Source organism: Dromaius novaehollandiae, chromosome 24 (genome assembly GCF_036370855.1).
Source record: "Dromaius novaehollandiae isolate bDroNov1 chromosome 24, bDroNov1.hap1, whole genome shotgun sequence".
NCBI lineage: Eukaryota > Metazoa > Chordata > Aves > Casuariiformes > Dromaiidae > Dromaius > Dromaius novaehollandiae.
The window spans coordinates 3,863,530-3,889,993 of NC_088121.1; the positions used below are offsets into that span (position 1 = coordinate 3,863,530).

Below are 26,464 nucleotides of genomic sequence, written 5' to 3' on the forward strand. Positions count from 1 at the left end.
TCATGTAGCGAGACACAATTCCATCAGCTGGGGCTACACAAGTTCTCCAACACTCTCTCTTTTATGTAAACAAGCATAACTAGATATGTGGGATGCTTAAGGTCTGAAGAGACCCAGTCTCAGTCCTCCCGCAGGACTCGGAGCCTGTGGATCATTTCATGTGCATCTCAAGCACTGCAGGCATCCAACCCATCCAGAAGCAGTCACACAACTGAGCCTCTGATGAAACACCACCAGTATACAAAAATTAACTACTTTCACTCCAACCAGCCTCAAAACACACATTTGCCTTCTCTTCTGTGCTTTGATGGTTTTTTTTGCCCATTTTATACATTTCTTATCCAAACCATCCTCTTTCTAATGCTTCTATGCAGCAGTAGAAAACAGTCCAGTTCCCTGTCCATGCTCACTTACTTAGCAATAGTGATTTGTCACTCACCCCAAATATTGCACTGGCCATTTTCTTCCTCAGATACCTCTTCGTAGTATTCCTAGCACCCACGGCCACCCCCAGGACTGTAACAAGCGCTGCACACCACTGATTTCAGAGGCACTGTTCTACTTCCACCACACAGGGCTAACAACACAGCAAACGCACCTACCTATATTTACTGCCAAAGTACTGAAAGAAAATTAAGTATCGGGTTTTTGGAGAAACCATGTTTGCCCTCTGTGGCGCTAACGGCTAACGCTCGACTTCCGGCTCGGCGCGGCTCGGCTCCGCTCGGCTCGGCGCAGCGGTCCCACCGCCCCGCTCCCCTCCCTACCGCAGTGCTGGCGGCGGGGGCCGCCGGTGGGCACCGAGGATGGCGGGCGGCCTCCGCGGCCGAGTTCTTGGAGAGCCGCGCCGCCTACCCCGGCGGCTGCCCCCAGGCGGCCCGCCCAACACGGCCTGCTTCCGCCGCCACGCCGCGTGGGCGAGCAGCCGCCAAGGGCCGGGCCGGGCTGGGCCGGGGCGTAGCGGGCGGCGGCGGCGAGGGGCGGGCGGCGGCTCCGGCCTTAGGGAGCGGAGCGAAGTTCCGGGTTTGTTGGAGCCGAGCGTGGTGCGAAGGGGGGCCGCGGCCTGGCTGCACGGCCTGGCCGCCACGCCGCCGGCGGGCAGGGCCCCCGGGGCGGAGGCGGGCTCGTGCCGGCCGAGCAGCGGAGAAACGCAAACGCCCTGAGCGGCGCGGAGCTGGGACCGGAGTGGGAAAGGGGCCAGGCCTCGGCCTTGCCGGCGGCCCGGGGGCAGCGGCGGCGCCTCCCTGCGGCGGGGCGAGGCGGCCTCCGTCCAACCCACCCGCCCGCGCCGTTTTCGGAGTCACCGCGGGAAGTGCTCCGCGACGCTGTTTGGCCGGGCGGCACTGAACAACAGGCGGTAGCGCTGCGTGCGTGCCTGTGGGGCTGGCGCTGGCCCTTTTGTCCCGCGGACAGAGCTGAGATGGAGAAGGTGCAAGCACCAGACCCCTTTCTCCCCTGACACAATTCGGCTGTGGAGGGCAGTCACAGGACTCTACACCTCCTTTTCCCTCTCTCCTGTGGTACTTCACTTTTGTCGAATAGAGGTCTTTATTTTCCCTGGAGAGAAACTGAGGCATTGAGTGACTTACTGGAGGTCACCTAGCCAGTGACAGTGTAGGGAATAAACCCCTCTTCTCTTGAACCCAGTGCTTTATCTTCTCAGCTGCTCCTACTTGAAATTTCACTGCAGAAAACTATCTTCTGGTAAGTGCTTTTATTTGCCTTATCATTTGCCATTAGAAATGTTCTGAGAACGGCCTATTTTTTTTTGTCAATTACTAATGTAAATTGGTCCCTTAGGGCTAATCCTAGCAAAGTTCTGGGGGCTTCAGTTGTCCCACAAATAAGCATGTCAGAAAATTAAGGCTCTGAATGCTAGTGCAGGAATTTAACTCCCATAGAAAAAGAAAAAGGGGGGGGGGGATTGTGCTGAAAGAAGTTTACAGGCCTGGGCCCAAGATGTGGTGAACGTTCCTGGATATACTCATTTCCTGCAGTAGGGTTACTTGTGGGTTTGGGATCCATGGTTCAAGAGCTCTGATGTTGCAAGGTTGCAGAAAATCTACCCCTATGAAACTGATCCCGACTCTGCCAGAACCCTTGCCCAAAATCCACGCAAAAATCAACGTGGGCATTTCAGACAAGCCTGCAATCATCTATTTCAGCCTGCCTAACAAAAGATGTGTCCAGGCTGCCACTTTTTGAGGGTTAATAATAGCAGCAGTGACAAAAATAAGCTAAGACGGTGATAACAAACAAAGACTGCAGATATTCTTCATGACTATGTTTTGTATTTTTAAATCTTTATTCATGTTTCTAAAATACTGAACTATAATATCTGTTTGTACAATAGATACCCCAAAACCAATATAAACAATCACCCAACTCATTGGTACACCAGGGAAAGTAACAGAAATCCATAGTCCTCTCATACAAATCTGAGATCTGTTTTGAATGGAAAAATCCAACCAGCTTTCAACTCACACAATAGCATCCAGACTCTATTATAATGAAACTAATGAATCTCAGCTTTGAAGTGGATAGCAATTTCTAATCCCTGAGTTTGTGTGTATGCATAGAGGCAAAAACAGCCACACACTTTCATCTACATTAGAAGAACCAAAGGAAAGAAAAAATGAATTGATTTGAAAATCAATAAATCACATAAAATTGCATAAAGCAGAGGCCACAAAAGGTCATCTAAGCCATTCTCCTGGACCAAGGTGATGAGCCAGGCCTGTTTCCTTTTCCTGTTTTCTTTAGAGCTCTGCAGCATCTGATGACTATGCTAAATAATAAATCAGACTTTTGTTCACAGAAAGATATTCCTGACTGTGGCTGACAAATCAAGCAGGTCTTAGACAGACATGATGCCCTGGAGTTGTGGTGAATCTTAGCTGCAACTTGTGTATGGAACTGGCAATAAACATCTTATTTCTGGTTCAGTTGATGGCTGAGGTAAGGCCTCATCGTGACATTTTGTTATGGATTCACATGCTCCTGGCCCTAGTGCTCATTTGACTGTTGGTTTTCATTTAGGTCCATGTTGCACAGAATGTATTTTATTAAAACATGGAGATTTACACTTCAGACCCTTCTCTCAATCTTAAATTCATACAAAAGTTGCAGTGAATGATGCAGTTTATACTGTTCATCTGTCTGTGGTGTTTAATAGGTGAAGGATCAAAACTAAGCCCATTGAGTTTAGTCTCATTTATTCATGCCACATTACATCGCCACATTCTGCAAAAAGTGTGATCTGCTCCCATAGACCCATAGGCCCAGCTGTCTTGCTGCCTTGAGTGATGCCATTCGCTTCTGTGGAGTTAGTGCAGGCTTACTACATGGCTCATGGCAGCAGCAAATCCACTGTGTGCAGAAAATTAAAAACTAGATTAGGTAATAACAGAGTTGATGCCAATCCTGTTGACACTACTGGTATAGAACTGCTCCATGCATCCTGTACATTACATTTTATTTTTACAGTGCACACAACCTGGTGGCAATGCTATCTGCAGATGACTTGTTACACCTCCAGCTTAACCATACAATTAGCATGAGTTGATGTAATAGGCAGTGGCGATTGTCAGAGCCAGCTAAGCGTACACTTTGAACAATGTCATTGATGTTTTCTGAAAATCCTTCCTTACATACCTAAAACCAGAGAGGAGAAAGTACGAGTGAGGAGAGGGGAAATGAACCGTTTCCCACATTGCTAAAGCAGCCACAGGCCAGAGGCAGCCTGCGAGTGCCTGAACACGAGGCGCTGCTGCCCGCTTCGCACGGCGATTCCGCCCTGGCGCGCCGCAGGGGCGGAGGCCCACGGGGGCAGGCAAGGGAGCGAAGCGCAGAGCCGCCCTGCCCTCCGCGGCTGCCCGCGGGGCGCCCCGCGTCGGCGTCGGCCCCGGCCCCGGCCCCGGCCCTTCCCGCCGCGGGGCCGCGCCACAGCTCGCACGCGGCGCCGCGCGGCGCCGCGCGGCGGCGGAGTTTGTAGCCGCTTCTGCGCCGTGACGGGCGGGCGGCGGCGGCGGCGGCGGGCGCGCTCAGCGCCGCCGTGACAGCGGGCGCGTGTGCGGCGAGCGGCGAGGGGCGGGCGCTCGCCCGCGCGTGCTTCGCTCCCGGCGGGCGATGAGCTTCCTCTGCTGAGCGCGCCGCGGGCAGAGCTGTGAGGATGACGGTGGACTTCGAGGAGTGCATCAAGGACTCTCCCCGGTTCCGGTAAGCGGCGGGGCTCGCCGCCGTCCCCCGGGGTGCGGCGCAGAAGGCCCGGCGCAGCCCCTGCGAAGGAGCAGCGGAGCGCGGGCAGGGGCGCGGGGTGCGCCGTCAAGCTCCTCTCCGTCTGATCGCTTTAGAGGCCGGGGGGCCGCGGTAATCCGGGTGGGGGGCGGGCAGGGCCTTGCCGGGTGCCTGTTCCGCCGGGCCGCGCCGCGGCCGGCGACCGGGGAGCGGTGGCCGACGCGGCTGCCGGCGCCAGGCTGCGGGGCCAGCGCGCCGGGGGGAGCGGGGCGGCCGGCCCGGCCGCCCTCCCGGCCCCAGTGTCGCGCCGGAGGCTGCAGGACCCCGCGGGGGAGCCGCCGGCGCTGGGCTGCCCTGCCCTGCGGGGGCCCCTCCAGCCCAGCCCGCCCCAGCGCCCCGCGCCGCGGCTGGGGGCCACCGGCCCCACGATATCCTCCGGCAGCTTGGGGTGCCGTCGGCCTGTGGGCGGATGCCTCCTTGTCCAGTGCATCCTGCCCTCCTCATCTCATTGCCTGGCTCGGTTCAGAAGCTTTAAAAATGAAAAATTAGTAATCATAGCGCTCATAATAATTCCTTCCTTCCTCGCTACCGAGCATTCAGCTCCAGATCACATCTGTAACCATGTAAACTGGCATCACCCTACAGGGATAAGCTGGATGGTGTTAATTTACACCGCCTGAAGAGCTGGTGCTAAGAAATATTATTATTTTCCATGCTGTCACATTCCCGTCTCTTGGAGGGTGGTTTTTTTTAGTTGCCTTGAAGGAATCCAGGCTCTGACAACAAAGACTCTGTCCTGGCTGTGCTGCATTTAAATCAGGCTGTTTCACAAATGCCCAGGGCTGGAGAAGAGTCTCCACATTCTGGGTACAGATGCTCCATTGTGCCTGGAGCCTCCTGGCTAGGTGTCTGGGAGGGATGAGATGTCCTGGTGTTAGGAAGAGCTTCCATAGCTAATAGCCTCCTTGTGCTTTTCAGTACTGTGCTTGGATGGGGACAGAAGGAAGCACAGACAATAGCCAGCAGAAGCGTGTTGGTTGGACACGTGGGCAGCAGAAAGTGTTCTCAAGGGGTCTCTCCCTGCAGGCATTTCTTGTTGATCCCATTCTTTCAAAACCTTTTTGTTTATTAAATGGAGCATTTTGCATATTCCTTAAAGTGCTTTTAACAATAACTTCTTGGAAGGCAAGATTCATTCAAAAAGCTGCAGTGGTCTGTGGCTCTGGCTGCTCAGAGTGCTTGACATTTTGTGTGTCTGTGTACAGCTACAGGTAACTTAAGTACCTGTGCCAGTGCATCTTCTGGAGTATATTTTTCCCTGCATACCAGAACATATGTGCATCTGACAGTGTAAGAGGGCTGTAGAAAGGGTTCCCCCTCCGCCACATACTTTAATTTTAGTTTAGTGGTGAGATGCTGCTCTTACTTGTTCCAAAGCTAGTGCTGAAATTATAGAGCCCACTGTCATGTGAGATGCTGGGCTGGTCTTAATGTCCTCCTGTTTGGCATTGGAATCATGGGAGTTTTTGACCAGGCGAAAGTTCAATGCATGGACAGGTTTGCAGAAGGTATGAAGCGCCTTCTTTAAACCTGTGGTTACTTAGTATCAATTAGACTTTTTTTTTTTTTTTTTTTTTAACTGTCATTATATCCTATTGTGCTGCAGAGCCTGTGAACTGTTCTGTGGCATCCTTCCAGAGCAGTGACTTCACTGTCCAGATGTCTTGTTGCACATGGCAGTGACCCTTTTCCTGGTGACGTCAAGATTGATTGATATGTTTATTTATTTATTTTGCCTTTGGTGTGTGTGTGGGCTTCAGGCCAAGTTTCTTAGTATGCAGGCAGCATCCTTTCTGCTCTGTCTGCTCCATCCATAAAAACAAAACATCCCTCAGAGCACTATGTTGGACCTGTATCAAAAAACAGTTATTTAAGCATGGAATTATGAACTATTTCCCAAAAGGCTAAATGTTGTCTGCCTATTACAGGGAGAGCAAGAAATTAGACTAGAGAAATAAGCCTACATATTTCAAGAGGGCAACATCAGGGGTATATGTAAACCACTATCACCTTAAACAGTGCAAAAATAGGACATTTTCAGGTTCATGGCAAGGAAGAAATGGAACTCTTCTGACTCTCTCAACGGGTGCAGATTTTATCCTCCATTGTACACTTTTCTTCCTCCCAGCTCTTTACTTCATTCTTGTATTACAATTACTTGTTTGTAATACAAGAGAATCCTGAGATGCCTATAAGGGACAGGCCTTCCTCCGTAGTGCATGGCACAGATGCTTACTAACATGTCCATAAAACTTTACAGCTGTAAAGAACTAAAGAATGTATAAACTATATATAAAAGTATAAATAAATGTGAGGTGGGAGAAGGTAGCATATAATCCTTTCTCAGCAGAAACTGAGACAGCAATAGATAAAGTAACTTGTCTCTTGCCATAGAAAGCATCCGTGGAAGAAGCAAAAACTGAATCCCAATTTCCCATACCAGGCCCCTTGCTAAAAGATCACCCTTCCTTTCCTACTGGCACTCAACATTGTACTGAATCCCTTTGCGCTTACCAGTAAACAGTTACATGATCTTTTACAATTGGTTTATTCCCCTCAGCAGTGAGCCTTGGAGAAAACCAATAGTTTTCTCATTGTTATACACAGGGAGAAAAATAGAACAAAGAACTATTGCACAGAAGATCTAAGTAGGCATAAACACACACTGTATCTGGCATCCTATAATAAGGCTACCAAACTAGTCTAGTTCAGCAATCAAATCAAATTACATGTCAAAGATCTCTATACCAATGCTTGATGTACACTCAATCCATCATTGCTTCCTACTTTATAAGGACCAACTGCTGCAAAGAACACTCCCCCCTCCCCTTTTTTGGAAGGGGGGGGGGGCTTTTCATTACTTAAATATGTACAGATCTCCAGACTGGTAGATAAACCTTATTTCTGTTAGGTGTCTTGTAGAGACATGTATACACAGTTCCAGTAAACAAATGTAATTACCTTGAAAGACCAGTTTCAGTGTGTTGGAATGCAATCCCCAATAGATGTTGCGGTTTTCATCTCTCTGATGTGCAGAATCTTCTGTTTACCTAGCAGTAGTATGGGAAATCTAGGAATACATTTCTGACTTGTTCCAGTCAGTCTTGGAAGCCAGTGGTCTGGAGTGATGCAAAGACGGCCCCATTACTACCCTTACCATTGGAGATCTGTAAGGCAACAATGTTAGATGAGTAAATTTGGCTTGCTCTTGCAAAAAGGAACCCTGCCAATTCTCAAGACATACCCCCTACCTTTACTCCCTCCTCACTCAGTAAAGACTCCCTTGGTGCAAAGGGCCAGGTAGGGACACCTTTACTCATTCCGGGTGAAAATGCACTCTAGAAACAATCTGGAGGGTTAGGGCAGAGCAGGAATAAATGGCAGGGGTGATACCTGGCTGTAGTGCTCTGTGGGTCGTACAAAACCCCAAATGCCTCTGTGGTGATTCCCACAAGGGAGGGAAATAAGTGTTTATTTCCATAACTAACATTGTTATTGCAGTTGTTATTGCTACTAACTAACAGTATTAATCAAACTTGTGTGAGATCAGGGTTACCTGTTGCAGAACAGGCAGGTAGTGGAGTGAGCCAAGAGGTACTGTGTTCTGCTCAGCGCAATGGCTCAGGTGCCTGAGTCCTTCTCATGAGGAGCCTTTAAACATACCCGTGACCCTAGGGAACAGCATCCCTCCATACACATCCAGTCCCCAGGCCACCAAGGGACCTTCATGCTGCTTGGAAGGAAAGGGAGACCTGCAATTAAGATATAGGCTGCATGAGACCATGTACATGCCAGTCTGTGTGCCCAGATCTGAGGGGTGCCATTCTTTACGTCCCCTATACCTTGCAGCGTCTTGGCTGGCTGTACCTCAGTAGTTCAGAAACCAACAGGATTCTCTGGAGCAACACTATCATCAGGCAGTAACATGGGGGCATAGATAGAGTTGTTTATTTTGGCAGTATACAGAACTGTCTGCGTGTTATCGCAGCTCTCATTAGGCAAAGAAAAATTCAGTCATGTAATTTTAGCTCCATGCAAGAGGAAAAACTGTTATTTGCCAGTAGTAAAGAAAGGGGTAAAAAAAAAGAAAAAAGAAAGTAGATTTAGAAAATGTTTTCAGTCTCATACTAGGGTGTTTCAAATGGAAAGGAAGAATTAAAGACAGTTAATCAAACTGATATTGCTAAGTCTGATAATAGACTAAATTAGACATGTTTAAAACCAGCATAACCAGTTCTGATGCATTTATGCTGTGTGAACTGATGTGAGTGAAGGCCTCCACAGAAAAAGCTTCAGTGGCTTCCATGTGATTTTCAACCAGTGTCAGCTGACACTGCACACCATTGACATGCAGTTTGGTGTAAACCAAATTTATTAGCTTAGGTTACTTAAAAGCAAATTTAAGTTACACCCAAAATGGCCAAAGAAAGAATCTTCATCCATTTAACTAAACCAGTTTAACAAAAAGAGCACGTGGATTGATTTGAAATTGTTTTTTGTTACACAAGGGTTCTTATATAAGCAAGATTCCTGATACTAATTGCAGTGGCAAGGAGATATGCCTACACAGAAAGCTTCTTTCTGAATGAGAGATTAATGAATACAGCTACCACCATTTGCTGGTTTAGTTGCATGGGAAAGAGGATATTATTACAAAAGTGGCATATTAGCTACATCAATCATAATACCTATCTTTATCTATTTATTCTATTTCTCATCTTTTTGTCGCTGCACTTCTAAAGCCGCAGGCCCTGAAGCATGTAAAAGAAAAGGCAAGGCAGAAATGTCACCATATAGTTGCTTTCTATCACAGTAGCAGCTGTGCAGTGCTCTCCCAGTTACAGCACTCCATCCAACCCCAAAATATCTATACCTCAATGTGGTGGTTTCCTGAAGCAGTGAGACTTTGTTTCTTCTCTCTGGCTTGCAGCCTCACTTTTTCCTTTGGTATCATTATAAGGCGAGCCCAAGTCACTAATACAGAACCAAATCTGGCTTTTACTGGTGTTATACTGGGGTATAGTTTATGATGTTGTCCATTCCTAATCAAATAGGGTGGCTCCTCCCTCCTCCTGTGTTATTTGTGGCAGCTCTTACTTGTTGTGCCATATGGAGACTGCAGTTGTGGCAACATCACGCGAAGGGGTCTCCTCTCTAATCGAAGCTACATTACACTTCAGCTGTTCTTGTGTCAGGTGAATCATATCCACAACTGATCACAGCAGTATCCTCATATGGTGCAGTTTCTTATTTTCCTCCACAGGCGTTGACGCAGTACCTGGAGGCAGAATTTCTTTAATCTGAGGTTCTCTATCATGAGAACTGCCATGTGAATCCTGAAATACATTGAAAAAAGCTGCAGCCCTTCAGCCTGCATTACTATGGGCAGATCTGAAGGGATTTATTCAATGTGTGATCAGGGAAAATCCCGCTGGTGTCAGAGAACTGACTGAGTGAGAACTGAGTTGATTTCTTTGGCTTCACTTTGTGTATGGTGTTTCATGCCAAGTTTTTGGCAAGTGGCTTCCTTAGTAACTTTGAATTGCGAAGTGCATGAGCAGGGTATCCCAAAGGACCAAGGATCTGAAGTTAAAGTCCCACTGATCTATGCCAGCACTACAAATCAGCAAGGGAGGGTTTTTTTGTTGCTAAGATAAAACTGCCTGGATTCAGGAGCTGTGAGTTTGCAGTGGGTGATCTTTAACTCTGAAATACAATCTCTCAGGCTGTTCATGGGAGCTATAGCTCCTAAGTTTCATGGTGTAGTGCACAGGCAAGTATAATTTTGATATTTCAGAATTTGGTGATTGACTTTGTGACCTTTTGTAACATACTTTGCTGTGTGATAGTATGTACCTTGTAAAAACATCAGCAAGGTTTGAAATGTTACTAGTTTGTTTGATGGATCAGCTTGTGAGTTAGAATTTGTTTGTTTTTCTTTTCAGTAGCTGTTCCTCTCTATTGCATCCTTCTGTTGGCTGGCATGTGTGTAGCTACAGAGATGAAAATCATCTCTTTTGTCAGTGATAGTCTTCTGACATTTTTCTCTCTCCCTGGCTCTCCTTCTGGATGCCATGTAATAAATGTAAGGAGAAAGCTGTTCAATCTGAATGATTTCACAGGAGAAGTTTAGCAAAGTGTAAATTCTGGCTATTGCATGCTAAGGCTGTGAGTCTGGACTGCTTTCCCCGAAAGCCTTCCAGAGAGCAACAGCACAAGGAACTGTAGGCCTTGTCCTACTGGGATGGTCAAAAGCTGCTGAGAAAGCCAAGGTCAGGGATTTGCTAGTTTTCTGACTGTAACAAGGAAGGTATGAGGGTTGCAAGTTTGATGACAAAATGTGCTAAAAGGAAAAAGATGAAAGAGCAACAAACCTGTGGTGGAAGAGGGTAGTTAGGCCTAGAAGTAATGGGACCGAGAGACGGTGATGATGGATTATCTGTGCTATTGAAATTATCTGTGGGAGAGCCATCCATTCCTCCTTGGAGAGTGCCACATGTCTTGATAATTGTGCTTTGCTTGTTGTGTTAGCATGATGCAGTTGCTCTTGATTCCAATCCTGATCCTTGAAGGACTGCAGCATGGCCAAGTGCACGCATAGAGTAAGAGTTCAGTGAAATGTAATTTGACATAACCTCGTTCATGTGGACTGTAGACAAGCTTCTGTTGAAATAGGTGTTGCCGTACAGCCAGTGAGCTTCACATTCTAACGCTAAGCTGGAGTCTGTTGTCATTCATACTGCTGAAGCTCAGGAAACTGGAAAGGTGCTGCAAAGCCACTTTGGTGGAGGTAATGGGAAACAGTGCTGTAGAGATCACATCTGAAGGGAACCCAGGCTCTCTGGTAGCTAGAGCGGAGAATGGGGAGTCCAGGGGCTCAGGGCCATTCCTTGTGCCACTCAGAGATTGTGTGGCTTAGGAAAGTCTATTTGTATCTCTGTCTCATTTTCCTTAGCTAATTGGGGAAGGGACAGGAGGGAAGGGTCATACCGTTCATCTGTGTTAAGAGTCTGTGAAATAATTAACGCTTGTAATGATAAAGCACCTTTAATATGGTGCCGTCAGTGCAGAATTATTAATCATTCTTTTCTGGTGGTCCCCTTAGGTAGGAAAGTATGGTGTTCTCACACAAGGCTCTGAGGGGAGGACTGGAAGGGAGGGAAACATACTCCTACCACACATTAGGGATCTCTCCCGGCCTGTGTGAGAGAAGCCATCTGTTTGCCTTCATTTCATTAAGCCTCTCAGGGATAGGAAGGCGGTACAGACTGCTGGAGTCCGGCTGGTTCGTTTGGTCTCAGTGGCATCCTCTAGGCTGCTCTCCGACCTGGTCAGGGAGAAGGGACAATGCAGCATGGTGGAGAATGCTTGGCCTGTAGTAGCTTGGACTGTGTGGTTGGCAGCTTTCCCTGGCTAGCCTCCCCTGCACTAGACAGCCTCTGAGATGGGAGTTTCTTGTATATTACCACTGTTACCAGTGACATAGCCTCTGTTAGCCTCTGGGTCCGTAAATCTGGTTCCCTCACTTGGGAACGAGGCACTACAGTTCCTTAGTGCTCCAAAATGCCAGAGAATTTTGTAGCTCAAATTTCTTGTCTTGCCTGTTTCAGGATCCGAGCAGGCCATGCAGTGCCTCAGAGGGAGTAAGACTTATATCAGTGCCAGACCAAGAGGACTACACAGCTTATCCACAGCCCCAGGGAGGTGTGTGTACCTTCTAGGCTGCATGGAGGTGAATTGCATCCCCACTCTCCAGTGCACAACAGCTGGAATGTAAGCTGCCAGCCACCCTCTCGTAGGACCCCATAGGACAGACAGCAGAACTGAGATTTTGTGCAATTATTCCTGAGGACTGCGAGGAGGGTGGAGGCTGATTTCCTGCAACTCTGCTGCATCCTTTCCTAGCTTCAGGCCAGACTGGCCCTTGGAGCTGCCCACAACAGCAGCCATGACACCCATTGTGGCTGGCCATGTACTAACAGCGGAAAAGCATCAGGCTCAGTGTTCTGTCCATTGTTGTGTGAGCTGCTAGCAGAAAAGGAAAGTGTTCCTATTCCTATCACAACAGTTGAGAACGGGGGACAGGGTATGCTGGAGATTCTGTGCTCCTCTAGGAGGCTTAGAGAAGAGTCTTTTGGGGCTTAACAGTTCCAGGTGTCCTTCAGATACAGGAAGTAACACTAACTTATTTTGCAATGGCTGCAGGAAGATGCTAGGTGGTGGGGAAACTGGCTCTGCCACTAGTCCTGTGCATCTGAACAGAGGCTAGGAATGCATGTATCTGCCCTGACACACTAGGTGAGACAATACTGACATAGGTCAAAGAAGCAGTGAGTAAACCACACACGTTGCTGCTGCAAGCCGATTGCTCCTCTGAGCCACTGCTCCCAAAAGGAGAAAATGAGGCAATATAATTGTCCCTACACAAACTTCTTGGCAAAATGTTCCATTCTTTTCACTCAGTGGGGTACATGTTTGGGCTTATTGGAGAGAGTTTGTTGTTAAAGAGTGCATCTGCAGATCTTTTTATTTTTGCATGTTGCCGCCTCCTCTGGCCTCTCTTTCTGTAATGAAAGGAATTCAGCTCAGAGACTTATTTACAGGAAGAGGGAAAGGACCAGGAAAAAATTATGGAAAGGGGGTGTATGTTTTCAGTAGTCCATACCAATCCGTTGGACACAAGATGAACCAACTGCAGCATAGTACATTTACAGCAGAGAGTGCCCACACACATTACGTTTTGTCTTGCTTCACCTTATCTGCAAAGATGTTCCCTGGAGAAGCCGACTTTGCTTATATGCCAGACCTCTGCAACATTCTGTTGCTCTGATACAGTTAACCATCCCTTAATTCTTTGGAGAATCATACACACATGCTGTCTAACAGTAATTATTCTAGTACAGAACTTTTACTGGGTATAGGGTAGACTATGAGGTGGGGAATAGCTAAAAAGCAAAGCAATATATTTATTACAGTGGATTAAAGGGAAGATGTCAGAATTCATGGGTGGCACATCCCAGAGTGAAGTGCTCATTCATTCCTTAAATAAGCATAAAGTGGCACAGTCTAAACAGATTATATAATACCAGAGAGTGAGATAATCCCTTCTCTGCATACCCAGTCTGCTTCATCACACTACAGCAAGGCTTAATGATTACGATACTCTTTATTAAAAGCTACTGCTAATAGAAACAGCATATGTGTGCATGTCTGTGATTGCATAATGCGTATGCAGTGGTTCCAGTGGTTAGGTGGTTAGATGCTTCTCTCTATTGATAAGGGAGGGGATATTTTATGAAAATAAAATTTAGTTTTATGGCCTACATGTACACGCGCTCTGATCCACACAGACTGAAATATGGTTTTGTCAGCTAAATCTCTGAACATCAGGCTGAAAACAGTATATTGCATATAGAGATTTTACAGATGTGGCCTGCATAAATACCTATGGTAAAATGTATTTCCATGGGTTTAGAAAGCAGCTAAAGGAGATTTATCGGTGCTCCGAAGACAAAGAAATGTTAAACTATGCAAGTATACACACTTGTGGCTTGCTTTGAGGTCTTTTTATGCCTATGCATTTGAGAAGAACACCAGCTTTAACATCAGCATGGTCCTGCTGCCTCTGCAATATTGGGGTAATGCAGGAATCTCCATAATTATTTTGAAGAACACGGCTATCTAAGCATGACAGGTATTGTTCCCGCTCCATTCCAGCATCAGTGAAACAATGCTGTTTCCCACAGCTCAGTTTCTTTTCAGAATATTACCCCTTTGTCCTCTCTGTTAAACCCACTTTTTGGCAGGAAATAAGGATTTGTCCCCCCACTGTGACCTCACCCCAGGAAACAGCCACTGTGACAGCACTGAGATAGCAGGAGGCCTCCTTTCCTCTCCCCACCCTTCCTCACCACTTCCAGGCTTTTCTTGCTTGCACCAGCTGGAGGCTGGCACTTTGGATGGTGCTCTCAGATTTGCAAAGAACAGGCTATTTGAAGTTTGGGGGAAGAGAAGGCAGAAAGCTGATGTTTATAGAAAGATGTTTGCCTGAAGTGCTCAAAGTCTTTAATAAAACTAGTTCTGCCAGACTGAGTTTAGGGATTTGGAATAATGCAGGCTCTTGCTGTACCACTGACTCATCTGAATTCAGACATAATGCATAAAACTACAGGACAATGCCACAGTGTTCAACAAGACCGAGACTCTGTGGAAAACTCCAAGCTGGTATATCGTATGCATTGATGGGATGGGAAAAGGCTTCTCTCGGAACAACTCATACTGCCGTAGCATCTAGCTTTATGGACTTTAATCTTTCTGTGTGTTCACCACAGTTATTCATAGTTTAACATTACAGCCTGCATTAGAGACCACAACTGAAGTCAGGACACATATCACACAAAGAATTAGTCCTTGCCCCAAGAACAAACAAACAAACAAAAAAATTGAAACAGCTCCCCCAATCCACAGCCTCCCCCTGCCCCCAAGCCCTCACTTCTCATCTTGACTGTGTTTGTTAGAAAGAAGTTAATGGCTAATTTTGCTTCCTACATTGTCACCAAAATGAATTGCAGAAAAGCAAACACTGGTCCTTCCCTGTTCTCTGTACTGGTTAGTAGTGCAGACATGATGTAGACATACCCATTTTTCTCAAGACAGTGTGAAAATGTATTCTCATGTGATACAGTGCATAGGCCCAGCCCAGCAGGTAAAAGGAAAAGGGCATTGTGTTTAAGTACCGAAGACAGAACATTCTGTGTTGAAACTGAAGAGAACTAGCTGGAATCCAGGAGAGGGAAGAGATGGGAAACAAAGGTTGGGTTGAAAACATAAACTGGGTAAGTGACAGGAAAATGTCAATTTCTCTGTGGCCCAATGGAGACAGAAGGTGAGGAAATGCCATTTGAAAAGGTATCTCACCTCCCCCTGGGGAGTGAAATCCAGTGCTCCATACTTCTCTCTTTTACCTGCAGACAGGATGATATTCTGAACTGTGTGGGAGATGCCAAGAAATCAAGAACTTTGGGAGTTCATAGCTAAATTCCTGATACCTACAGTGAGAAAGGATAGAGGATATATATCAGTGAATCATACAGGATTGAGGCCTGTTGTTCTGACCTGTGACTTCATGCTTCACTTCTTTTTCTGCTGCTGAGGCCTGGACACTGTAATGCCAGCTTTCTTCTCCCTTGCCTGGGCCACATCATTCAGCACAGAAAATGTATTCATTTTTACTCCAAGCAGCACTGGTTCCAGTTTCCTTGCCAGTGATTCCCCCTCCCCCAACATTTTGGGTTTTGGTGTGGGCTCAGGTCAGAGCATGATCCAAGACAACATTGGGTATGCAGCCGGACAGCAAAGTTCACTGTGTGAGGATGATGTACTAGCTCAAAGGGATGTGACTATCTATCAGATGGCCATACAGAGCAGATAATGGATCTGTAGCTCATAGAAGTCCCTCTAGCTGCACTTAGAAGAATGCCCTTTTCAGAAGATGGTCGATGACTGAGACAGTAATCCTTTACATGAGAATTAATCCACCATCTTAATTCCCCAACCTCAGCTGCATCCTAACAGTCCTGCTCCCTTCAGAGAACAGTGAGAGGAAGTCAGACCTAGAAAAATGGGGCCATACCAACCCATGAAAGTAATAAATAAAAACAGGGAATAAATAGTGTCTAGGCACACAGTAATAATACAGCAAACCCTGCTGTTCTTATTTCCCTCGGCAAGTTTCCCTCCAGACAGCACTGAGATAGAAAGCCATGAATGGTAAGACTCCTCCTATCCCATTAAGAAAGGGTCACATTACTCACTGGTATCACTGCTCTACTGGGGAAAAAAAAAACACAGTTGTTTTGCGGTGCTAGGAGAGAGCAAGAAATATTTGGCACTGCTGGGAGAGTGCAAGCAGTCCCCAGGGCAAAGGAAGGGATAAGGACCCTCCCTTGTCCCCCATGGGTCAGTCAGTACTTCTGCTGCCAGAGAGGGCAAGACCTTTGCTGTTTTTGGCAGGCAGCAACACAGGAAAAGCCTCTCAGACAGAGACAAAAGGAGCAGAGGGGTTGGGGAGCTCCAGTTCTGAGCCAAGGCCCAGGGGAGGGAGAGAAAAAAAAGAAACAAGAAGCATTCAGTGCTGAAAGAGATCCCTGCTGGGGGAGGGTGGGTTGAGCTAAACTATGGACTAGAGGAAGTTTCAACAAAAGCTGTTGGAACCCATCCAGCCTTGTTGGTTTACAGATGATGCTGGGCTCACTCAGGGAGAAGACAGCACGGTTTGAAGCAAGATTTTTGATAAATTCATTCTGCTTTTAAAAGAAAGGCAAACAAATGTCATCCAAGGAGAGGCATGCCTGCATAATGTTTTTTTTCTTCTGCTCAGAAGAGAATATTCCTATATTCAGTTATTGGCCTGCAGTTTCCTTATTGCCACTGCAAATCTCAATACATGAGACCCAGGAAGTGAAATGCTTTCTGATGAGAACACAAGAAATCTCTGCTCTAAAGTCACTTAGCAATCTGAATCAAAGTGTGAAGGGAAGAAAAGCATCACTTGTGGAAAATCACAAATGACCCACTTGACAAGTGTTGAGGGTGGAGAATACTTGGTTATTAGGATGCCTGCTCATGGGCATGTGTATCACTGGCCCAGTTTGGTACAAAGCAAGAGCCAGAAATTTGCATTCACAGGAGTCATCTTCTGCCTGCACAGAGCAGTTGGGATGGCAACTACTGCCTCACCCTGGTTCCAAGTTTTTCTGTCTCATGATGGGTCTCTGGGTATTTTCTTTTCCAGAACTGTAAGTCCTCTCCAGCATGCTTTTTCTGGGTGACATTCCCAGAACTTAATTGCGCTGTGTGAAGCTGATAGAGACCTAGAGGGCACTGAACTGCAAGAGTACAGTTATCTCTGCAGATTTCAGGCACAAAGAATTGTGTCTCTCTTCCTGTACTTTTCTTAATGCATGTAAGAGATGTGATATTAAGAGTTACTGCTCATTGAAGAGAAGGATGAGTTCCAGAGAGGTTCAATCTTGCAGTGGTGTCACTCTCCTGTAAAACAAATACTCAGAAGGGAAGGAAGGCTGAAGATCCATTCAGTTTAATAACCTGAAGATTTACTAGCTCTTACCAGAAACAGTGCTAAGCTCTGATCAGCAAAAATAACAAAGCTTGATTTCTTATAGGTTTACAGCTTGCATTTAGATCATCTGGTAACTACCACAGAGCAACTCCCATCGTTAGCTTTTTCTATGGTTGGGCATTTATCATCACTTCTTGCACTGAAGAGCTCTCCAATAGCTAATGAAGGGTGAAGGTGAATGCTGCAGAATGACTTCAAAGTGGACACTAACAAGGACCTATTCCTCTGCTCAGCTGCCTCTTTTCACACAGCTTTATAGTCCTAATCATCCTTGGGACCTGTACCTGTCAGATACGGTAGAAACTGGCCAGTGAATGCCCAAGTTCTTTGAGGATGAACAGAATGTGGTAGCATGACCTTAATGTAGTTTTGAAGCCTTGCTTAAAAGTGGAAGTTGGCAAGTTGTGCAACAGAATCTGCCAGGTCTGAGCTGGAAGTAATTCTTTTTGGTGGGAGGGAAAGAGAAGGGCATACTTACCTGTTTTGATGTAGCCATTCAGTCTCATTTGGAACCTACATAGGCTCAGAACTGAGGTGTACAACAATAAACTAAGCTCACTGAGCTGCCATGCCAGCCAGATGTTCTCTCCCACTGGATATATTATCATCAGTTACTCTGCCAGTTCATCAGTATTAGTGCACATGGCTGGCCCATGAAACGCGCAGCATGGAGAATCCATCACTTTAAGGTGCTCAGCTCAGCGTGTTAGCTGAGAAAAGACTTTTAATGAATTGGAGAGCAGCAGTGTTGGACAAGAAGTGTGTAGAGTCCTGGCTGCTCTGGCAAGCAGAGACCCCTGTTTCCATCCTCAGAATGGTGCATTTTTACAGTCAGCTGTCTGATTTACTGTCAGTTGGGCTGTAGAATACCTGAGAGGTAAATGTTCCTCATGGGTTTTACCGGTAGGTTACATAGACATCTGCATACTGCGGATCTGCAACCACTGAGAGGGCTATGTAGACCAGAGACGCTACCCTAGGGAAGGAGTCGGTTTCAATATTGTTTCTTGACCCAATCTACCTGTCCTCCTTAAGTCAGTTTTCAAACGGGACTTTCCTTCCAACACTAGCCTTACCTTGTTGAAGTAGCAGTATAAGATTAAAGGAACTATGACAGTGTAGGGCTTCCCTTTTCTCTGAAAAATTTCAGAAACTGCTCAAATTCTATGGGCAGAAGTAGGAAATCGTTTGGGTTTATTTGCTGCAACTTCTGTCAGAATTCTCCCCCCACCTCTCCGAACTGTAGTGATGAGTGGTGGAAAGTAAACTGTCTCCTTTACAGCATTTCCTCTCTGCTTTATATGTGCATTACAATCTGCAGGGTTGGAGGGCGAGAGATCCAGATGTTCAAATGTGCTACTGCCTCCTCAAACATTTAGCTGTGGGTTACAAAAGAGAAGCAAGGCAGAATCCTATTATTGTGCAATATACTGGATAAGGAAGGAGTGCATTGAAAGAGCTAAGGAAAGAGTTCATCTTTAACCCATTAAATCCTGGAATAATTTAGATTGGAAGAGACCTCTGCAGGTGATCTAGCCAATGCCCTGCTCAAAGCAGGTCCAACTGGATCAGGTTGCTTAGGGCCTTCATTCTACAGGAACTCAAACTAGCTATCATACACTGAATGGAATACTATTAAGTAAACTCAGTTGCCTTATTGAATTCCAGTAGGCCTTTGCAAAACTCAAACATAAATAAGAAACAGTACTGGAAAAAGCCTGTAGATATAGCAGAGTGCATAAAATCTGTATGTGTCATGGTATGCCTGCTGTGGAAAGGTGGCGGTTTTTGCTAGATATTAATAAACTAATTTAAAGTCAACAGAACACCATGCAACAGAAATATAAGATCTTATTCATCCTGCTTCAAAACTCTGTCTAAACATACACCTCCAGCCTCTTGGTAGAAGGATCAGAACCATAAACTGACATTTAGCACATATTTCAAAGACTGGGATATAAGACTGGGATATTGCTGTAGTTATACATGTGCAAAACATTTATGAACACTTTCACCAAAGCTAGAGCTAAGCTAAGGTTAGGTATAAAATCTTTTCACCTGTGAGAAGGCATACTGGAAACTCTGTCTGGGGTTGTATACCTCCATCTAGTCTCCATGCAAAAATGCTGACGTAAAACACCAAACACAAAGAAAATATCTTACAAAAATGAAAATCAAAGGAAGGATTCAACAACAGAGGGCTGGCAACAGAGATGCAGTAAAACAATGCAATCATCATTTGCTTTCATATTAGCATGTCAAAGCGAAGCAACAGAGTACACTGATGGATTCACTGCTATATATTGGGTGATGATGCATTACCCTTCTTTAACATTGGATTCAGTGCTATATATTGTGTAATGACACGTTACCCTTCTTTAACATCCTGCATAAAGAGCATCAAACAGGTCCACAACCACTACCTAACGTTCATACTTTGAGGCAATTAAGATAAATTTCCCCTTTTTTATAAATGAAGAAACAGACAATTTAAAAGACAGTTATACAATGCTTATTCACTCTGAGTAATACATGTTACTGAGAAATATTGTTTATGCTAGTGGGACTAAATATGTTGTCCTCAGTGTGAACACAGATTCTTTACAACTTGCCAAAGGTCATGCAGAGCCACACTCTATCCATCCCAACTTCTTCCTATTGGGCCTGAGAGCAACACCTAGAAATCTGGTCTGCAAGCTACCCACTTACCCTAATTACCAGACAGGACAAACTTGCCTAGGTCAGGGAGAAAATTAAGCTCTAAGAGTTCATGAAAAATTCCCCACTAAGCTCAAAGTCAGTTCAGAAGTGACACATTCACTTAATCAGAGACAATACTTTTAATATTAATACTAAGATTTTCACAGAATACCAGATTAGTCAGAAATGAAATCCTCCCCAAACCGAAGCAAGATAATCAATGAATATTCTGTTGTTTCTTCACCTACATATGATGTCTACTCTTTAGGAAGAGGCACAGGTCAGATGCTGAGGTTTCACATTTACTCAAAAATCATCTCATTTTCAATGCTAGAATGAAGCCACTCTCTGCTACAGCTGCATTCAACATAGCAATATGTAAAGAGTCATAACTTAGCATACTTAAATGTGATGTTACTATGTTCACTAGATTTTTTTTTCCAGGAGTCTCACAGCAAGAAAGCTACAGAGATTTTACAGATAAGTTTAGACTTATAATAAAAGCTCTAAGTGAGGGCTCAGCTCCAGCTCTCCACTGTGTTTATTTAGAGATAATATTTATGTCCACCAGCAAGCAAAATCAGTACCTTGGGATGCTGTGGCTATATGGTTTTCAAGTGCAGGACTAAAAAGGTAGCAAGTTGCAGTGAACTGCTGCTGTCTACCCTTCCCACCTGACTCCAGTGGAAACTGTCTGTACACAAACAGTGATTTACATTCATGTACCAGTATATCTGCATTAGACACTAGGGAGAGATTCACAGTAAGGATGTATGCATGTGACACTTAAACTTGGTCTGTCCTAACTACCAGTGATGCATCTGCATCTATGGGTTGGCAATAGCTAGGATCATTCTAAGGTCCAGCTCTTCTGCTAGATGAAGGGAAACTTACCCTATTCACAAAAGATTGCACTGAGGTCCAGTAAATGGGCCCTATGGTTTGAGTGGTGCTATATTGGGGTACTTCCTACAATCATGACTTCCTACTTCACGTAGCCAGACGTAAGTTTAACACAGTTGAGCAATCTGTTTATCATCTTGTCGTATCTTGATGTGCTTTCCACATTTGAATTGTCCATCTACTTGGAAGTTCTTGTAGCATTCAAAAACTGTACTCAGATCACCTATTTCACCTATGTATTCACCTATGCTCTTATTTGCAGAACAGCAAGCCTGTATCACTTCCTCACTGTACTGGCTTGCTCTTAGTAAACTACTAATCCAAACCCCATCTTGCAGCAAGACAACCCAACAATCTCAAACTGTACTGCCCGGTGGAACTGCTCCTTTAGGAGCCATGGTGCTGCTCCTTTATAAGGAGCACAGAGTTGAGTCTGCTGGCTACTTACAGGAAAGGAGCTGAGAGATTTCATGACAAGCTCAAATATTTGAGCAGACATTAGGCTCAAAGAAGGAGAAGTGATCTTTCAAGGGAGCTTGTGGAAAAACAAGAGAAAATAAAACAAGGGGGAGAGGGACCAGGACCCTATATCTCAGAATCATTTAAATGTCCCTTACACTGGCAGAGCTTCTGTTGTTTTGCTTCAGTTCCTCATTGCAGATAACTATCTCATGCTCCCAGGATCAAAAAGCGTTGTGTCTGCCTTCCACATCTGCATTGTGCCTCTAGCCAGCTGTAGACAGACTTTAGTCAAGATTAGAAAAACAGCTTATTCCATTATCCTGGAGCAAAAATAGGAGACTCAAACCGCTAAGAACAGATCTTCCATTGCCATTTTCTCCATTAAGCAATTGGTACAGTTTATCCCAAAGACAGATGCATTTTAATGATGAGCAAAATCCCCTCCCCACTTCTTATCTCACAAGAGTGAGAGGAACGGAATTACTATTTACAAAGCAAAATGGGACCCTCAGATAAGGGAACAAAAGCAATTCACTTTTTTTCCTTTTTAAAGCGACTTAAATTTAAGGGGCTTTAAAATTACTTGCATAAGCTGTTTTTACCTAGATTTATCCCACTTATGCAAGACACAGCTTAGATCTCAGTTTGAACCATCAGTTTCCAAAGGGAAGAGATCAGCAGGGCTGCAGGAAATAGAATACTACATGGTTCATTGAAAAGTGAGGCAAGGGAAAGCACGTATCTCCCTTATAATAGGAGGTGCTGGTGATCTGAGAGCAAAATGGCTGCTGCCTGCACAAAAGTAGTTTAAAAGAGCAGGTAACAGAAAGCATTATTGCCCCAGTGAATATAAGTGGATCAGACCGAGCTTGGAATTAGCATGACACTTATATATAGATTTTATCTGGGCTAGAGTAAATCTCAACCTAATACATTTTGACCAGAACCATGAGTCACCTTTAAATGAAGCAGATCCTTGCTGCACTCAATCTGCAAAGAAGTTCTTCAGCCTAAACCACAGTCATCAGGGTTGAAGGGAGGAAAATAGAGCAGGTCCTATTGCAAAGCCAGGGACACTTGCTGGGTAATTCACTTCTTATTACCTGGTTCCAGACCAGGTTGATCATGTCTAGGAGGCAGAGCTGTAACTAAATCTTTGCATAGCAAAACTGAACCAACCACAGTTTCCTGTGTTGACAAACAAGCAAGAGATGCTAAGGCTGCATTGTTCCACTGTGTTCAAGAGGATTTTTTTGCTTATTTAACTGCCTGGAGACTGACAGCCTCTGTTTACCCACGGGGCAGGTGCCATACCAGTAGCAGCAGTATATCACCCTCCTCCCTCTCCCTGGCTCCTGGGTGCAGCAGGGCTCAGTTGCTCGGAGACCAAAGGCAGCTGCACTCCCCTCAGCGCTCAGACAGGTCAGCCTGGTCTTGCAAGGGTCACCCTGGGCACTCCAAACCGCAGGCTTCAGGAGCCAAACCAAGCCAGCACCTCATAGACCACCCTCTTCTCCCTCAAATGCCAAACCCTTCTCTTCACCTTTTCCTGCCTTCCCATGGCCAGCCTTTCCTCCTGCCTCATGGCCTGTCTTCTAATAGAGTCTTGAGGTAGAGCTGAAGCCAGCTGTGAGCTCTGCCCAGGATGGCACTTTGGGAGATTTAACCCTTTCCTGCCAAATATTTTTCAATTATTATTTTTTTAATTACAGAGGAGGCAAGGGAGGGGGTAGGAAGGAAGTGGAGAATATAGTTATATGTGTATATATAAATTCCCTTGAAAGAGGGAAGGACTTTTAGTACCCCTAGCCCTTGATTTCCCTTCAGTCTCACTCTCTGGAGCAGGACCACTCCGAGCCAAGGTGGAGATGTGGGTTAGTGCTGACCCTATGCTTGGTTTCAGCAGGTTCCCCACTCCCTTTCCCCAACCCCTCAGCCTATTCTGATGTTTGGCCTTTTTCAGGTTCTCTCTGGATATTATGCTTTTATTCTGATTTATAGTTTCCTGTGGGCTTGAAGGAATGTGAGGCGGGAGAAGTGTTCTGCTTTGTCACTTCTGAGCAGAAAGGGAAACAGAGATTAGTAGCAACAGGTATTGGTTTCTGTGGAGGTTTGCAGGCTGAGAGCAAAGCTTTAGGAAGGAACAGAGCTACCCTATGGCAATTGGCCAGAGATCTTCAGTGCTGCAGAAGTACTCAAAGGGCAGCAAGCTACAGACCAGTCTGAAATCATTGCATCTAGCGTCCCCGTTTAGCAACAGCACAGACATGGATCTGCACTTATCTGACACAAAGAGCAGCCATCTATTTCTCATTCCAGATGATTTTTATTTTAGATTAATCTGACTGTGCAGAAATCCTCCACAAAATAGAGCAATGGCCACAGTTAAGACTTGGCAAGTGAGCAGTGTGAACCTTCCCATCTGCAGCAGATCTGAGAATGAACTAGCCACTGCACAAAGAGAGCTTTAGAAATGTGAAGATAAAGAACACAGAAACCAGGACACTGTGTGTTATTGCTGCATATCCTCCAGGAACATGCAGTGTTTTTGTAGTGCAGTCGGACCATCCCTGTGTCTGCGATGGAGGCAAAGCTGCGTTGGAACATTAACCTGTGAGATGGTTCAGGATACAAACTGCCAGATTGGAGTCCCTTTTGTTCGAGGCTGGACTGGAGGCTGGACATAGTGCCTTTTTGGTTGGTTGGTGTGCCACGGTTACCGGGTCTGAGGAAGTTTCTGTCAGTTGTTTTCCAAGTCAGGCTTGTGTGATCTCAGTGATCGAGAATCCAGGGCAGTGGCTTGGCCCTGACTCAGCCTCAAATCAAAACCAGGCACTCCTTCCCATGTGAACTCTGTCTCCTTGGCCTGTTTCACTCCAGGACATCTCATTCAGGGCTCCTATTTGCAGTGGGAGGATGCTGGCTGTGGGGAGGATGCTGACAAGACTTCCACCATTTTGTACCTATCCATCAGGTCTGTTGGACTCCTTGACTTTTGGGCAAGTGTGGGAAATTCTTTCAAATAGGGGTCTCCATACATTCCTCAATGAGTTGTTCATGGGTCATGGTCTCCAAATGCATCCTGCCTGCCATCAGAGGCCATAAACTGTTCTCTTGCCATGACTCACCATGCTAAGTACAGCCAGAATGTGTGCCAGTTAGCTGTGTCCATTTGAACAGCATCCTTGGTAAGCTGCAGATCCTGTAGCATGTCCTGGCAGATGGTTAGTCTGTGGACCATCACTGGATGACCATGAGGGTTACCACTGCAAGTGAATGTCCAGTTACATCCTGCTAGCATCTTGTATTAGCTGAACTCAAACGTGGTTTTAGTTAACTGTGTGCTCAGTTATACTTTCTTTGAACAAAGCACATGGCAGAACATTTCCTTTGTTAATCTGCTCTGTGAGTCTGTAACACAATTTGCAGAACAGAAATCCCCCTTTGTGGAAAACAAGTCCTTTTTAAAAAATGTACTGTTATCAGTGGCCGTACTTCCCAAAGCAAATGAGGCCTTCATTAATTAAATCAGAAGCAGCTGAAGAGTCCAGTGGATGGAAAAGTTAGCTAAAATCATGGCTGACATAAATAGCATTACTGTGCTCCCTGTCTCTCTGCTTATTAAACTCTGTCTCTGATGGGAGAATGTGTGTGATTGTGCAAAGCATCTCAGAGGTGTTCTGAAACCAGCTGCTTGGGGATACCTGTCTGAATGACTCAACTGCTCTGCCGAGGATGATATCCTTTCTTTTCAGGTGCTTTAGTCAGTTAGAGCAGAAGGAGGCTAAGATGTGTCACACAATCAGCTGGGAACACCTGCCCCCAGGAGTAGTGCCAACCTTCAGTGGAGCCTTTTGACTCCAGTTGTCACTATATGGGCAGAGAAGAGAGCCCAGTAGTCAGTAAGGAACTTGCAAGCAGTGTAGTAAAATGCTCTCTCATTTCCAAAGGTAGGCCAAAGCAATGTTATCATCTAAGTTTATGGAGAGGTTGACAGTTCCCTCTATCTTTGGCTGTGCTTCTGTTCTCTTCTATTCATGCTTAAAACCCAAAATCCAGATGTGTTAGGAGCAAGGTAGTCAGGGAATGGTCTTCCTCCCAGCATTACCTGAACCATTTCAGCTCACTCTGTGTGCATGCTTACTATTGGGTCCCTTATGTACCAGCTGCAGGCTTGAAAACATCTGACTTTCTTCCCAAATTTCAGTCTTGTGGCAAGGCATATTACTTCCAACTTCCTTTTTCTGATTACCTTATATTTTTTAACAGAGGTTTGGAATTATATTTATCTGGCAGGCAGTGCAGAGTACTGGATGAGGGATCAGGAGGAACAAATTCTTTTCTTGGTATTGGTATGACCTTTTGTTTTGACTTCCTTGGGTCACATTACTTCTCTGTGCCTCTATTTACTTCTTTTGTTCTTCACCTGCCTTATCTACTGAAAGGAGGTGTGGTAGTCTCTTTCTGTGACATCGTATAATATCAAATATATAGGAGGTTCAGTGTGCTTGCAGAATATAGTTGCTAGTGCAGGTAATGTCAACAGTAGTGTCTTTTTCTTTCCTTAGTTTTCCATGGTGTGTCATCTATATGTATTTTGTAAGCATTAACTAGTAGCCAAAATGAGTACAGAAAAACATAGCCCCTGGCTTGACTAGTCATGTAAAGATATTAATAACCATACACACAAAGGAAATGATTAGGGAATAGGCAGTGTTCCTAAATGAATGCTTCTTCCCCATTCATGTGAGGAAGGGTGTGAAATCTTTCTTCAGCTTGCCAGCTCTTGTTACAGGAATCAGTTTTCAGCCCTGTTTGCACACCATCTTAGTCCGCAATGAGGAGCCAATTCACAGGGCAGGGCTGGGCTTTCTTTAGAACGGCGTGGGGAACTAGATGTGCAGTTTTGCAGGAAATTCTGTGGGTTTTTTTCCAACTTTTTTTCCAGAAATGGAATGGCCT

The 26,464-nt window shown here is 45.5% G+C and overlaps 2 protein-coding genes across 12 annotated transcripts in view; one reads left to right on the plus strand and one right to left on the minus strand.

Annotated features, from left to right (window-relative positions):
- Positions 1 to 955, minus strand: part of PUSL1 (pseudouridine synthase like 1) — a 41,138-nt gene extending 40,183 nt beyond the window's left edge. Inside the window, exon 1 of one of the 6 annotated variants that reach the window (XR_003259237.2) lies at positions 603 to 938. Coding sequence is in view for 3 of the 6 variants with exons in the window: in XM_026100644.2 (XP_025956429.1) it covers positions 603 to 661 (59 nt within the window). In the remaining 3 variants the exon portion in view is untranslated. The other 5 variants (XR_003259238.2, XM_026100644.2, XM_026100647.2 and 2 more) reach the window with 5 other exon arrangements.
- A 2,803-nt stretch (positions 956 to 3,758) lies between these two features.
- Positions 3,759 to 26,464, plus strand: part of ACAP3 (ArfGAP with coiled-coil, ankyrin repeat and PH domains 3) — a 114,051-nt gene continuing 91,345 nt past the window's right edge. For 3 of the 6 annotated variants that reach the window (XM_026100629.2, XM_026100627.2, XM_064525478.1), the window contains exon 1: positions 3,760 to 4,218. In XM_026100629.2, coding sequence (XP_025956414.1) covers positions 4,172 to 4,218 — 47 coding nt within the window. In that variant the 5' untranslated portion in view covers positions 3,760 to 4,171. Of the gene's footprint in view, positions 4,219 to 26,464 lie in introns of all 6 variants that reach the window. The other 3 variants (XM_064525475.1, XM_064525476.1, XM_026100633.2) reach the window with 2 other exon arrangements.